Below are 16397 nucleotides of genomic sequence, written 5' to 3' on the forward strand. Positions count from 1 at the left end.
TTGATATAAATGATGATTTTTTTTATTTACTACTTGTTTTATGATATATATTGTAGTATTTGGTATACCCTTGAACATTGTATTTGATTTTTGCAAATGTTCTAACCAATATAAGAAATATATTGGTAAATATATTTGATATGTATTCAGGTATAATTGGTTTCATGCCAACTAGTTGGTTTTTCTGGCGGACTCATGGTTATTTTTAAATACACCTTAAAATATTTATTATATGTTTGCAAATATCATAACCAATATAATAAAATATACTAGTAAGTATATTTGAAATGTACTCAAATAGATGGTTGTATCATTCAAAAATTTCGCAATTAATATGATTTTCTTTTCCATTTTCACGTATGAGATTTTCTTCGTTTTGCTTATTGAGATTTTTTTTAGTTTTTTTTTGGACAAATTCGTGGTTATTTTTAAATATACCTTTAAATATTGTGTTAAATGTTTGCAAATATTCTAACCAATATATAAAACATACTGATAGTATATCATAAATTTTATTCAAGTAGTTAAAAATTTCAATAAAGCACAACTTAAAGATATTTCCCTAATAGTACTAAAAAAAATCCCAATACATATATGGCTTCAACTTAATTTTCAAATCTCATAATTTCAAATAAACAAAAATCTATATCACATTTCAGAGCCCATGAATTTTGTTTGTTATTTTTTAAATAATTGATCTAATTTGTAGCATATAATATGAGGTATGTATTTCCAAAATAACTAAATATACATGGGTAGATATGAAAAAATATGCAAGATATATAACTCAAGTAGATATGAAAAAATATGCAAGATATATAGCTCAATAGAAACGAGACTAAGTATTTTGCAACTAGATGAAGAAGACGAATATATATGACAAAATATGTGGAATATATACATTTGAAATAACCTGAGAAATATTTGAAATGAGCCTCGTATATATACATAAAAAGCGAAAAAACAAAAATTTGAAACCAGAACCCTAAAATAAAATCATATTAAATGCATTTTCTCTCTCAAATCGAAAAAGAAAAAAAATTATATTAAATGTATTTTCTCTCTAGTTGAAAATGGAAAAAATAATATTAAATGCAGTTTCTCTATCCATAATAAATGAATTTTCTCTCTCTAACATTAAAAGAGTTTCGTAAATAGGAAAATATATATAAATAAATGAAAAAAATGGTAAAATTGCCTAAAATTAACACTAATGGGTTGTTTGACCCATGGAGTGGATTTCAGAAACCTGGAGTTGTGAAGTCTGTGTTTGAAGTGCAGAGTTATGTAGTTTGGAGTTATGAAGTCTGTGTTTGAAGTGCAGAGTTGTGTAGTTTGAAGTTCTGAAGTTTGTGTTTGTGGTGCAGAGTTGTGAAACTTGGAGTTCTGAAGTATGTTTTAGGTTTTATCTTTTTTGTTTTAGGGTTTTATCTTTTTTTTTTCCTCTAATTCCTTTCATACAAATTTGAAAATGTAAAAGCAAGAATTTGTTCCATAAGTTATAACATTGTCCTTTCTTGATTTATTTCTATTGTGTCAATTTTATAAATTTACTTAAGTATTCATTTTAATTGAAATTAATGTATAAGCTAGATTTATAACAATTCTCTAATACACAGTGGGCCAATAAGAGGCTATTACATTACTAGTTTTAACAAAATATGTTTATATTATAATTTAGTTTCACAAGGTTGTAATACAAATATATCATTGCCCAAAAAAGATAATTATATCAACAAAAAAGCTATTAAAAATATGAAGATAGAAGGGACATATAAGTACTTGCATCCAAAAAGATTAATGGGATATATGATAGTCGATTAAAGATCCCAACAAAAACCAAGTAGAGCATATGCGTCATTCACACTTTCCCAACAACTCTATGCATTCACACCTTCCCAACAACTCTATGCAGTGGATAACTTTGAACTCCATCGGGACGACAAGAAACTGCGAGTATTTTCCTGGCTCCTAAATATTATACCCATGAGCTTCACCCTGTCCCGTGTTGAAAACTCTAGTATTGAACAAGAATGTCTGGTACTTCTTTTCGTCGTCCAGACTCTAAAGCATAGTTCGTTTACAGGGCATTATGTAATCCTCTCAAGTTGGGTTGTTTGCATGTCTATTGCCCTATGATAGAACTCCAACATTTCAGTGTGGTATGAAATTTGTTCCGCTTCCTACCTGTTAAGGACGTTGCTCCTAGGGTGTGTGCACTAGTCGGTGTGTTGGGCATTTCTTCATCATATGCATTGTTCATGTTATTGACTCTAGGGGAACTGGGACTTCTTGTGATTCTCTCCTCATGTCCACATCATCTAGGCCCAAATTATCACCAACATTGGATGTCGCGTCTCCTAGCATCTGTATGCCTACTCCAATTGCTCTATCTTTTCCATATACGAGTGTCAGGTTCTGAAAATGAGGAAATGACTTGTTCAATAGTCCCTTCATAGTAGGATGACTTTGCGTGATCGAACATATTAAATTAGTAGCAACTTCAATGTTAACTTTTGTTTCATTCAAATTTGTAGCCTCACTTTCATCCAGTCATCATATACTTTCTTCTCTACCTCAACATATTTGAGGTCGTCGTTCCATCTAAACCCACTACAACCTGGTCCATGCATTTCTGAGATTGTGTTGTATCATTTTTTTAGGTTTTTTACCCAGCAGTCGATCATACTTGTTGATTAGATGGGACGACCTGGTAGCTTCCCTCTCAAATATAAAAAGGGTTGGAATGTTCCATTGTCTGACCTCCAACCATCCTCTTCGACCATCATGAGAAGACATTCCACCAACTTTGCATCCTCATAACTATTCCATGTGTGTTTCTTTGTTCGGTACATACTGTCATCTCTATACATGTATTATATTCATTTGAATTTGATGTTATGCTACTATTTTTGTTATATTGAAACACATTTATAAGATAGTTAGTTTAACATCACATATATTTGATGATTAATATGACATTCATGTTAAAACATTTGATGTCAAACATAAGTTCATAAGAAATATAACACCATGAGTAAATTCACGTCTTTGCTACTTGAAATAAAAAGAACTAAAATCCTAAGTTTATGATTGTTCCCATGCAGCAAACATGCGTATAAACATATATCATCTCTCATCTAGCTCCATTTATTAGAAGTTTGAATGAATGATATAGTATATCCATTATCAACGGTTGATCCACTATTAGCATTTAAAGTTAATTCTTCTTCCCCCTGAATGCCTCCAACCCTATATCCATACTTTCACCCATTTCTTGAGTGATAAGGTTGTGAATTAGACAACATACTATTATGGTCTGACACTGGATTTGAATTGGATAGAATGATTTTCCTCTAAAAATGGCCCATCTGCCTTTCAACACACTAAATGTCCTTTCGATTGCGTTACTCGCAATTGAATGTTTCATGTTAAAAAATTCTCTTGGATTAGTCGGGGAATTCCCTCTTCCACGCCATTCAGATAGATGATATTGCTCTTCTCTATATGGTTCCAAGAATCCCTCTGCATTTGGGTATTAATATCATGTTCAATGTGATCCATTTAATCAATGACCTTATGAATTAGTGAAGTATCTAACATATCCTTCCATTATCGAAAATTTTTGTATTTTTACCCTTAGGAACCTTCAACCCATTCGGTTGTCCTATTGCATCCATCAGAACACGTGAATTCGATGTAGACCCTTCCCATTCTGGCATGACGAATATGAATTCTCCATTCATATTGCAAATAACAAGCATGTTCATTGCTATTTCACCTTTCCTTATTTTATACCTCGGATGATCAACAACAGATACATTGACCTTGATATATGTGTCATCCAAAGCACTTAAACCATTCTAAGTAGTGAACAAGGAACATGATAGGAGTTATGATCTAGCACTCTAAATCTGCCTCCTCACATAACTGATGGTTATGAGAAATTTTCATACCTCAAACCATTTCCATCTTTCATCAGTGCACGCGTTTGTGATTGGCTCCATTTTTTTTTAACAAAGTCTTGTGAAGATGTAAGACAGTGCTTAGTACAAATTGGAAATGCTTAGAGACTGTCTCACCGGACCTTATAAACTGTCTATGAACTATTCGATTCTTAACATCGTGGGAGGATGTGCAAGAACATGGCAACCATCTCTTCACGTCTATGTATTCAGTCCCTTTTAAACCACCTATTGTTCTAAGTATATTGCAAAGGATGGTGAACCATTTTCTATCCATTCTTGTACTCTCACGACAACATATGTCACTTTCGTATATCAACGAAAGAATGACAATTGCCTAATTTGATGTCTAATGTAAGGTGAGTACTATTGTTCTATCCTACAATGGTCGTTAAGTAATAGTTCTAGTAGCAGTAATGTTTGACGCTGGGTTGTTGTGATGACGGTCAATATTCTAATATTAGTTTATGGGTTTCCATAATAAGGGAAAACACAAACAGTTATCCCTAAAAAAGAAAGATGGAACAAGTTTAAACAAATTATGCTAATTTCAAACCACTAATCTAATTGAAATAGCAAAAATAATAATAAATAAATAAATAAATAAATAAAAATATAAAATATAAAAAGGGTTTAAGTCGGGTGGAATGTTATTACTTTTATCATTGGGCATTGGTTGAAAAAACAAGTAAATAGATGAAAAGTTGATTAAATAAATTATAAAACCCTTGTCTATTTTGTTCTTATCTTTGTCTTCTTAATTAAATTTTGTCTTTTTTTAAATAATAATAATAAATAACCTGTGAAACCCTTTTCGATTTTATTTATATTTTTATATTTTCTTAATTTATCTTTTCTACTATTTTCTATAAAAATATTTTTTAAAAGAAGTATGGTCTTTGAAAAAATAAATAATGAAAGATGTATAAATTTTGTTTTTCTTAGTTAAACAAATTATAAAACTCTTTTATATTTTATTTATATTCTCCGTTTTCTTAATTGAAAAAGTTATTAAATGAGTAAGAATATAATTTAGAAAAAAAAAAAAAACAATTGATTTTTCATACTATATGCTAGAAAATTTTGAAAGTGTGGTATTTGAAAAAAAAAATGTAATAAACCATTTAACTTGTTTCTACTTTTAATTAAGGAAAATAAAATATGGTTTTTCCTACTTGCATAAATGAAAAAAACAAATGATGTGCTTTCTACTAGAATAAAAGAATTGGTCAATGATATGCAACAACAATAAAATTTAAAAAAAAATGATATTCATTCATGCAACAATCACAAACAATTGTATATATACAAAAAAAAAAAAAAAAATAATAAAAAATAAAAAAATCAATGATCGAAAATGTCAAAAGTTCATATAAAAATAGATACTAAACAGTTCAATTTAGCGTTCAGTACAAATACAAACTAAACACATAACCAACCTAGAATTTTCGTAATTCACAAATTACCTCAAACTAAGATACCATACAAATGTTTGTAACCTTGCAAATAATGTAAAGTGGAAAAAAAATTAGCAAGGTAGACGAGCAAAGGTATGGACTTATAAAAAAAAATTATATTAAAAATAATCAGCTTAGTAAGAGATTAAGTTTGAGACGGTTGGTGGTTGAATAGAAGTCAAGACAAGAAGAGACGTGAATACAAAAGAGGAAAAATATGGTAACCTCTGTGAAAAAGGGTACTCACCAACAAAGATATGATATGAAGATGGAAGTGGAGTTCTCTCACATGTTTGAACATTATGATCTCATATATAGAGAGGAAATCAAACCAACAAATACACACATCGAGCATCATTAGTATTGAAAACAAATCTCAACCAGCAACATCAAGAAGAAAAAAAAAAAAGAAAAGAAAAGAAATTCATGCAACAAAAATAAAAATCAAACAATGTGCATGATTCATCATTGACCGATTTTTAAGGAAAAGGAACAAACCTTCAATTAATGTCTGCCCTCACCAAGCTTCAAAAACAAATTGTCCTCTACCAAGCTATCCTTTGAGTTTACATGGAAGCAAAGGAAGCTACATTAGATGAGAGGATAAGTAAGAAAGGAAGTGGCAAAGGACTAATTCTTGTTTTCTTGGAGTGGTAGGGGGAGAGAGGTTAGAAATTCACACATATCTGCAAAATAGACAAACTAAAAGTATCTAAAAAATGGAAGGATCCGGAAAAAAAAAAAAAAAAAATCCAAACTAAAAATGAGAGTGTGGATATGGGAAAAAAAACCATAGAAAATCCAAAAAAAAAAAAAAAACCAACAAAAAATAGAACAATCTTAGAAAACACAAATATTTTTTTTAAAAAAAGCAAAGATAGATTTTAAAAAAGAAAAAATATGAAACAAAACCCTAACATGAAAATGCGAAGTCTCGATAGAAAAGGAGAGAACAATCTAACCGATATGAAAAGAACCCATACATTCCAAAAAAAATCACATAAATCTCCAACAAAAAAGGAATTCAGTCTTTAAAAACAGCACAAATATAAATCTGAAAAAAAAAATAAGATAAAGAAAATCACTAACATGAGCATCCAATAGAAACAAGTCTGAGAAAAAGAGAAAAATCTAACTCATTTAAAATATAAAAACCAATTGAAAATTCATAATTCTCCGAAAAGATTACAAATCTCCAACAAAGAAAACACATCTTTAAAATAAATCATAAATATGTTTAAAAATAAACATATGAATTTGGAAAAAAAAAATGGAGGAAAAAATCTCAGATCTGAGAAGAGAAAATCTAGCGAATCATATCGAAAAGAGAAAAATGAAACTTAAAAATTGAAGAAAAAACAATAGAAAAAATAACTATATCTTGAAAAAAATCGTTACAAATATAGATATGAAGAAAAAAAAGTGGAAATAAAATATTTCTAAAGACAAAAAAAACCCGAACTAATCGGATGAAGATGAAAAGCGAGAAAAGGGAAGGAGATGAAGACCTATCGAGGAAGATGAAAAATCGATGGAAGAGAGATGAGAGAACCTAGTAGAAGAGAGGAAGTTGGAAAAATGAAAGGTGAGCGAGGATAGTGAGTTTGCTTGGGAAACGTGCAAACTTCAACGGTAATCACGGTTGGAGTCTATGGGAAGAGTGGTATTGTATCCGGTGTTGGGAAATCTGTGGACCAAACAAGAAGTGGGCTTCACAACTCCAGATTTCTGAAGTCCACTCTTTGGGCCAAACAACCCCTAAAAAAGCCTTCTTTGAAAAAATTTAAATTTAAATGCATTTATGAAATATATGATCCAAAGATGATTTTTTATGAGAAAATCTTTTGCAATAATTCAATCTCATAGGCTTGAGAAAAGCTATACAGATCTAATAGATATATATTAGAGTTTTGATGAGTGTCTTGATGTTAGAATGATCTTTTGGAGTCGAATATCTTTTTCTGTTCATCTATGTATTGTGTCTGACTAACTAACTGTCATGTACAAAGCTGATCAAAATTCAAAAAGCTTCAAGTGATTAAAACTTGGGAAGCTATACAAACTTTCATTGCAGTTCCAGGGTAGTTCTTCATTTGTTGCTGCTATTCCACTCCCATATAACTTGGTACTTGGAAGCTGATTCTGCCTTGTCAACAATTGGATGTACATGTCGAGTTTCAAATCTTCTTCGGAAGATAGCAATTTGGGAAGCATAACCAGGCTCCATGTGACCCGATCCGCCAACCCCACTGAATTCTACAGAGTAGTTGTGTCTTGTGGCTAAATCTCTTGCCCAGTGACTGAACTGTTCTCTAGTCCACTCGAACTTGTGATCGTGATTGCGAAATTTGCAAGATTGTAACTGCGTTTTGTCATCTGGATCCCCTTCTTGGGTTGAAAGGTTTGATCCTTGGAGTATCACATTGTACTCGTAGTTCGGTGTTGAAACGACAAGAAGTTTGGGACAGAATGAACTCAGCACCAAATTGCCAAACAGATACGCTTGATCTTCTTCCATATGCTCAATTACCTGCAGTTTACCTAGTACTTTCAGTGACCCGAGTTTTACATTGGTTCATTTTAACAAATACCATATACCATTCCATATTTCACAATAACAGTACTCAGAGCCAAAGTTTCCAGAGGAGATAAAGATTCAGAGTAAAAGAGAGAGTGAGCCAACCAAGCTTAATTTTTTTTGCCTTTTTCATTGATATGGCAGCACCCAACTTGCGCCTTTCATGTTGACATTTGAGCAATGATTGACGAAAATTATGTGCATAATTCAATCCAGCATCTTATAATATACACGATGGATGTTAAAAATAAGATTTTCTCCTTTCTAAGCTTTAAGGACAGGCAGACCACTTAGGATATGAAAATAGTGATAATTGGAGAGTACCTCTAAGCAAGTGGCAATGTCAAATTCACACAATCGTGGATCAAAATCTGTGATGGATCCATCGTAAAGAATTGCTGATTTGATGGGAGTACGAGGCACATGGCTATTTAGTTCTGTGCTCAGTTTTGAATGAAGTATCTGCAAAGCAAAACAATAAAATTTACTAAAACCACAGGGAAAACGAAACTTGTAATAAAGCTAAACTAAGGAGAAAATCTGTAAGACCCTAGTTACGGTTATACTGGGATTATTAGTATGTTTATGAGCAAGGGCATATTAGTAATTAGCTAAGAAGTTTGTTATAATTTTTAGATATAAATAGAGGGAGTGGGTTAGGAGTTAGGTGTGAAGATTTTGGTAGGAATTTCCATGGTGGGAATTTGAGAGAGTAGCCTCACGAAAGACTGTTTTAGTGTTCTTTGTTGTTCTTGAGCTTTCTTGTTACGAGGCATCCTAACAAAATCTTCTTGCACATTTTAACGCTCTCTCTCTCAATATATATACATGTAGACATATAGACACACACATATGATGATAATGATGAATGATACAAGATTCTCCAAAAAAGAAAAACAAAGTCAAATGACCCTCTAAGAGAAGAAATAATTATGTGATTGCATAATAGTTCAACAGGATATTTTTATGCAAAATTTGTTAGGAAAAAATAGGAAGGTCAGTTAGAGGGCTATTGGGAAGATAATAGGAGTTCAGTCCAGGTTTAACGCCACTGTCCAGGCAATTGGGTCAACACCAGGCAATTGGGTCAAAAACTTGTTTATTATAATCATTAGTTCTTGATTCTCAACAGTTGCAGCTCCTTGGAATTTCATTTTTATGGCTCCCTTGTGTCCATTGGCCCATATTTTAGTATGGCATGATTTATTTTCCTTCATCTAAAACATTCACATCAATTTAAATTAAAACAGAACGTGAGAGATGAACAGACTACAGAGTGATCATAAAACATCCAGACCTTCGCTGCACGGCTGAGACTTTTTTGTGAGATATCAACACCAACAATTTTCTCTAAAGATGTTTGGTAATTTAGTAAAGAATCCAACAGACTCCCCGAGCCACATCCAAAGTCAACCTGAGATGAGATCCGTAGAGATAAAAGGACAACTTTCATCCATAAACTAAAATAGAATACGAGAAGTTTCAACATACCAATGTACAAGCATGTGATTCTTTGATATATTTCACAGCAAATTCCACCCGTTGCTTTGACAGTGGAGGACTGAAAAGAGCCTGCTCCATCCTGGCTTCCAAAGGTTCCGTAACACGTGACAAAGTACATGAATATTCCAAGCAACATGCACCTGCATGATAATAATTTTAAGAAATAATAAATAAATAAAAACAGAATATTACAGTTGTATCTTTCCATTTTATATATACAACATTAGATTCAAAATCTATCATGCTTGAACTAAAGAAGCCTTGCAGTATAAAAGAATAGTGCCCCAATAAGCTTTGCAGTATAATTAGCCAAGACAAAAGAGTTCTTCTCAGCCCTTCAAGACAGTGAGCCTAAATGGCATGTTGAATTATCAACAGCATGTTCATCCTGAAATTATAATTTTGTACAGCATTAAAAATTATAATGGTCTTTAAATCATTAAACACTTGGTTGGAAAAATCTTGAATCTTGAAGTCACTAAAACCTTAGATGGTTTCCTTTCCTTTTACATGATTCATAATTCAGACTTGGATGGCCCTACTCATAGAATTTTGGAGATAGTCTTCAAATACTACATAATTTTCAAGCTCAGCACAGAAATAGAGTATTTATTCTTGAAATTACCAGGTGCCTGATTTGAAATGACTTTGAAAGGGAGGGAGAAGGGAACTAACTTGAATCTAACAAGTGAAGTATCCTAGCAGAATTGAGAGTTGCAGCTAAAACAAACTCTCTAGGGGCCAATTCTGCACAAAAACAAGCAGACTGACCAACAGACATCTGCTGTACAATTGCTTCAAGACATGGAATAACACATCCAGAGCCTATTTCGAACTCATACTCATCATTCTTCTCAATAGTTTCTCTAACTTCCACGCCTTCAGCCTTGAGGGCTACATTATAACTGATGCATACTAACGATCCATTAGATGGACTAATACCAGAATCTGAACCTTGAATGTTCAGAGAACAATCTCCATACCCAAGATAGTTACATGGAAATTTCAAGTCATTTGATTTATGTGATATTTCTCCTTGAACTTTACTGTTCAAACCAGAATGAACAGATCTGCAGGAGGCTAGTTCTTCAAAGAACCTTTGGGAATTAAATCGAAGGGCAAGTGCATCAGCATAAGATGTCAATCTCTCCAAAGACACGTGTAAATCCTTGAAATATACATCCAACCACAAAAGCACTCTCAAACAAACATTCTGAATTGAATCAAACTGCTTCTTGAAGGTGTCTTTCGGCGAGCATTCCAAAAGCAATTCCTGACTTTTGGAATAAATTCTTACTTCACATCTGAACGTATCTTCTGATTCTACACATTGTCCTTTGTCTTCAGCAATTGTGCCTCCATTTGCATGATCTTGCACTGCACTTGAATCTGTTACCTGTAAGTTCTGTTTATCAGATGACTTGGAAGATGCTATAACACCCACGGCAGAGATGATAGGTTCAGATAATCTTTGCTGACGACAGAACGTACAAAGGACATCCCTTGGGAAAGCACCCCTCCAGTTTGCTTTTGTGGTGAACGTTGAAGGCAATTGTGCCGTAACCATTGCTTCTCTGGACAACTTGTAAATACCACTTGGTGTCTTGTTAATAAGCATCCTGTAGGTGAATATCTTGTTATACTATATAGTAGCAATGTACCAAGAAACGTTTCTTTTACTTTGCAACTGTTGAAAAAGCCCTCAATGGCAATTGTTGATGTTATCATTATCGACCAAGAAAGGTGAGGAAATGTCAAATGCAAGATTCACATGGTAGGGATTCTATTCTAGGTCAATGTGACAGTGTCCTATACATGAGCCACCTCTAACCATTGAAGTAATTTGAATTGCAACTAACTGATTCATACAAAGGGCTCATTCGTTCTTCCCTGAGTTAAAAACAGTTACATTCCACAAGTTTAAAGGTTCGACTGTAACAAAAAACATCAAGCAAAAATTAACAAAAAGCATCAAGCAAAAATAAGTGACAATGATTGACATTTGAAGGCAGATTCAATAAGGAAACCCATGGCAGGCAGAGCATCAGTAAGAAAATATATCTAGTAACGATGGAAGATGAAGTCGTCACTAATTGACCAATGACATTTATCAACAGTTTGAGGTATCTTTGTTGATTAATGCAACATGTGCGTGTGTGTGTAGGCATACGTAAGCGAAAGAAAAGCAGGAAAAAGGAACTTATTAGATGATTCAATTGAAAACAGAAACCAGAAGAGACCTGTAATATGATTGCAAGCCAATGTTCTCATGAAAAAGATCTTTACTCTTCCATGTGTACCCAATGTTTGCTAAAATTGCATCTCCATATATATCCTGACCACATAAATAAGTTGCTCTTGCATTCAATGGTTCTTCAAAGTGAAGAGCTTCTTTGAACTCTAGAAGATCAGAAGGTAGATCAGATAGAAAAGTTTCAGAAGCCGCAAAGTACAATCTTGTTTCAGAGGAAGCTCTACCAACAGGCCTAATGAAAAGAGAGATGATGGATTAGTTCGCATAGAAATCATTCATATGAAGAAAAAACCAAGCATTAATAACACCAAGAAACCGTCTTCCAGCATCTTGATTTATCATGGCTATCACCAACCTTGAGATGAAAATCTTGGTTGCATCACACAAGCCAAGTTGCTTGGCAATAAGATCCAGGTAATACCCAGTTGGAGAAAGGTCAAGGGTTATACTTTGTACAGGCTTATCGAGAAAATGTGGAATACGTACGACTTCAATCAAAGATCTTTCAGATGAAAGAGAGGGCTCGATAACTGATGATGTTATAACTTCAGAAGGGTATGGATTTTTCCTTTGAAGTGAAAGTTGTCCTTTAGGAGCAGAAAGAGATTCAGATAATTTTGCAGCTGCCCTCAAGATACATGGGATAACCAAGTATGGATTTGACTCCACGTGAGGATCGATCCATTTAGACAAATTACAAATCCTTGCATCGTAAGCAAAAATAACCGACATAGGAACTAAACAATGAAGCTCTCCTTCTCTCTGCACAGCACCTCTAAAGTGACCACTGAGTGGGTGAAGAGCTGAAAGGAACTGTAACGAATAGAGAGTAGAGAGACAAAGATTGTAAAAAGAAAATTTTAAAGAGAAAGCATGAAGAATCACATCAAATATCTTGTTTTCCAAAATGAAACCAGCACAATATGCATATGCATAAATTTAAACAAAGATGGGGGGAGGAAGCAAACTAAGATCATAATTTACCATGTTGTACACTGGGCTTGAAGGAAAATTAAGTGATCCAATAAGACTAATTGATAAAGTTGAGAAAAATTCAGTTAATCCCAACAAATTACCAGATAATCATAAAAGAATAAGACTGAAGAATATGCGAGCTTCACACTGGAAAGTAAACAGGTTGAAGACCAAAACAGCAAGGTCAAGATGAGTAAATGCAATTTAGAATTTGATCAACATGTTTCTCTTTTTGAGACAGTAAGTACTAGCCATTAAGTTACTATGAAATAGTGTATGGTTCGTTCATTTCAGTCCCAACTAACCAATTAAAATCCTTTATGTTGGAATAATTTAGAATACATGGGAGGCAATCAATTAAACCCTTGCACTTTGCTTTTCTTATCTTTATAACAATTCAAAGGGTCTAAATTGGATATCATTTACTAAGGAAGCTAAAAGCAAGCAAGCGACAGAAGAAAAATAGTTAAATCAACTCTAACCTGATTGCTTAATTCACATATACACTAATGAGTTCTATTAAAACTGACACAAACACAAAACTAACTGCCATCCACCATACTAAGCACATATTCAAATTGCTGAATGAAAAAGGAAAAATCCTTAAACAAGTCATATTCTCTTTTTGTATAATAAATGCCTTATTGACTAGCAGCTGAAAATATAGAACCTCTTTGACCCAAATACAGCTGTGCAAATTACCAACCTCATTGGAAAATAAATAGTTTATCCGAGCAACTAACTCATCGAATGCTTCCTCTGAAGTTAGATCATTGGCTCTTGTAAGGATGCCCAGCTGTAAGCAATGGAATAAACAATAAATCAAATTATCTTGTCTTGTGGAACGAAAGTATACAATCTTCCCATAAAGTAAAATGTAACATTGAGTAAGACCTGAAAACTACAAAAGTTGATAGATCGACCTGTACAATGTTAAATTGTTAATCACAAGTCAATGTAGAACCTAATACACTGAACTGAAGTATTTATATGTTCATTCGTTAATCAGATAAAGCTAAAGTGTGAAGCCTGAGTTAGTGAAGCTTATCGTGCTGAACGGGATGCTCATCCTTCTTTCCATCAAAATATAGTGCTCATATGAGGAAAATTGGATCAAACATGAAAGATTCTAGTAATTCAGGAGAAAATGAAGGTGGTTGATCCACATTATGGATATGAATAAGACTCCATGTTAATGGGTGATCTCCTTGTTTAAAGGATATTGCGCTTAATGGTGCTAAATGACACACCATGGCGACTGTTATGTAGAAGACATTTGCCCCACCTTCAAATGTTGAGGGCCTAACTTGCCTCACCTCTCACCAAATGCAAGCACTTCGGCTCACCTCACAAACCTTGATAGGAGTACATATAATCTTGAATCACAAGCAATATCTAATTCTATGGAAGTAAAAAAAAAAAAAAATGCCTGTACATCAATATAAAGAGACCATGAGATTTATCATTTCATGTCTCCTAAATTGAGTACCAGACCAGAAAGAGCTATTTTTTCCCATTTTATTAATAAAAATAAATGGCAACACAAATAATGGAGCATCATCCACCAAAAGCAAGCTAGTACATTTTTAACAGGGCAATACACTTAAAATTGTTAAAATGCAAATAACCAGACCTTCTCTATGGCTAATTCTGCAGCAGATTGTTCAGCATCCCTCTTTCTTTTAAACGTTCCTGACACAACAGAAACGTCTGGAAGCTCTAAATTGCAGCGAAAAAGACAAGCCCCCTTCTGAGCAATGGCCAATCCCGGGCACCCATTTTGAGGCGGCTCATGTACTTCCTCTATTGTGTAGCAAGCCTTGCTTCCAAACTTTTGGTGAATAACAGCCTTAGGCGTAAGCGTTGGTTTCCTCGAGGCTCCTCCAGTTTCCATCAGTGAAAAACTGCGCATCAATACATGACCAAATTGTTAATTAAACGCTCACTTGAAGAGGTGACTACGCCCATTTCACAAGAAACTTAGTGGGTTTTCGTACTTCTTTCTTTTACTTTTCTCTGAACTTTGTTCACACTTCACAGACGAAACAGATGAAATGCGAAACAAGAAGCCACCATTTCTCCACTAAAACCTATTTCCCCCCATTTTCACATGTCATCCCCGGGAATTTGATCATCTAAACAGAAACAAAATAAGCCATATCAATAGCAAAAGAAAATGCAATTAAATGGGATTTCATACAACACACGAGAAGAAAAAGAAAAGTCGAATAACAAAGCAATACTCCAAAACCCATTAGAAATCAGAAGCAAAGCAGCAGAGAAGAATAGGCTCACTGGGTCTGAGGTAAAGGAATAATGGAAGAAGAACAGACTAAAACAAGAGATACCCAGATGATCAAAAGGGGAAAAAAAGCTTCTGAGCTAAAGAGCCATCAATGGGTTGGGGCTAGAAACAGGGAGTAGAAAAAGGTTGGGGCGTGAGAGAAATAAAGATGGACAATTGGGTATGTACGAATGAAAGAGGTTTGTTTACTGAGGAGCGTGAAGCTTTGTGAATAAGGAATGAATTATGCAAAAAGCAGAGAGGAGGGAAAGCTGTGGATGTTTGGAATTGGAAGAATATTTGGACTCCCCATGTATTTGTGTGTTGGTCTTTTTCGCTACTACCATAGGAAGTTATGTGGAATTTTCTTGGTAAAAAATAATTCCCTAAAGTTTTCTTATTTAAAAAATAGCACATTCTTTTTCCATTTTAATCTCGTAGCACCAACTCTAATAAGGCCATTGATGTTGCTCTACAACATGCATGATGCTTAAAACCACATAAATACTATTATGTCTTCAACATTAGCCATATATATTCAAACATCTACATACATGCTTATATCAACATAGTCACATAATAGTATTCCATACATTTAAAATTAATAAAACGAATATTAAGGCATGCCCAACCATATCAGAACACATCACAATTTTAAAATAACATCAGTCATAATCATACATAATATAAATACATCACACATCATGTTAGCATACAGGCAAACATGCCCAACAAATAGAATTCTACTTACTTAATAAACAAATTGAACGACTCCTGAAATAATAAAATACGGTTCCAACATTTAGAACTTTGTTAAAAAGCTTATTCAGAAACTCAACGAGTATATGGAATATCTTACCAAAGGTAACGTTAGATCTCGACTCAAGCACCTCGAACTAAGTCTAAACTACAAATAAAGTATACTCATTAGTTAAAGACTAATTTACAACACCTAAATTCAATTTAAAAAGCTCTAAATGAAGTTTTAACAACTAAAACTCACCAAGACAGATTTAAGTCCTTGCTACAAAATGTTTGAGTATTTTCGAAACTATTCCAAACCTTAAATAAGGGCTTCTAAGCATTAAACACCAACATAAAGAACCTTAAACTATGTCAAAAAGAAATTTAGATTGCTATACTTGTTGTTTCTTACCCAAAATGACCAAAACCTCGTTGGTTGGTGTCCGAAATCGCTTACTTCTGCATATTTGAAGTCATTAGGCAATGGTTAACTTAAATCCAACTTCAAAAAGGGATGAATAAGTGTCGAGTTGAAATAGGGAAAAATGTCACTGTCAAGGTGTTTAGACCATGTGGGTTGCTAAAACTTTCAAATGTTGTGGGTTTCACGTCGAGGCTCACAGTTGTTGAAGAAGGG

The 16397-nt window shown here is 33.5% G+C and overlaps 1 protein-coding gene across 2 annotated transcripts; it reads right to left on the bottom strand.

Moving 5' to 3' along the window:
- Positions 1 to 7233: 7233 nt before the first annotated feature.
- Positions 7234 to 15363, bottom strand: HEN1 (double-stranded RNA binding protein-related / DsRBD protein-like protein). Of its 2 annotated transcripts, none has more exons than XM_090316923.1 (11): positions 15081 to 15363; positions 14730 to 14867; positions 14366 to 14636; positions 13439 to 13528; positions 12113 to 12570; positions 11744 to 11989; positions 10179 to 11122; positions 9492 to 9643; positions 9298 to 9414; positions 8325 to 8462; positions 7234 to 7952 (listed from the first exon to the last, which is right to left on the bottom strand). In XM_090316923.1, the coding sequence occupies exons 3-11, from the start codon at positions 14624 to 14626 to the stop codon at positions 7512 to 7514; spliced, it is 2847 nt and encodes a 948-aa protein (XP_090173049.1). In that variant the 5' UTR covers positions 14627 to 14636; positions 14730 to 14867; positions 15081 to 15363; the 3' UTR covers positions 7234 to 7511. The 2 variants fall into 2 exon arrangements, with proteins under 2 accessions (XP_090173049.1, XP_038894747.1); XM_039038819.2 differs by having other exon boundaries at positions 15028 to 15363.
- Positions 15364 to 16397: the final 1034 nt, after the last annotated feature.

This window comes from Benincasa hispida, chromosome 8 (genome assembly GCF_027475165.1).
Source record: "Benincasa hispida cultivar pf3 chromosome 8, pf3_genome.v1.1, whole genome shotgun sequence".
NCBI lineage: Eukaryota > Viridiplantae > Streptophyta > Magnoliopsida > Cucurbitales > Cucurbitaceae > Benincasa > Benincasa hispida.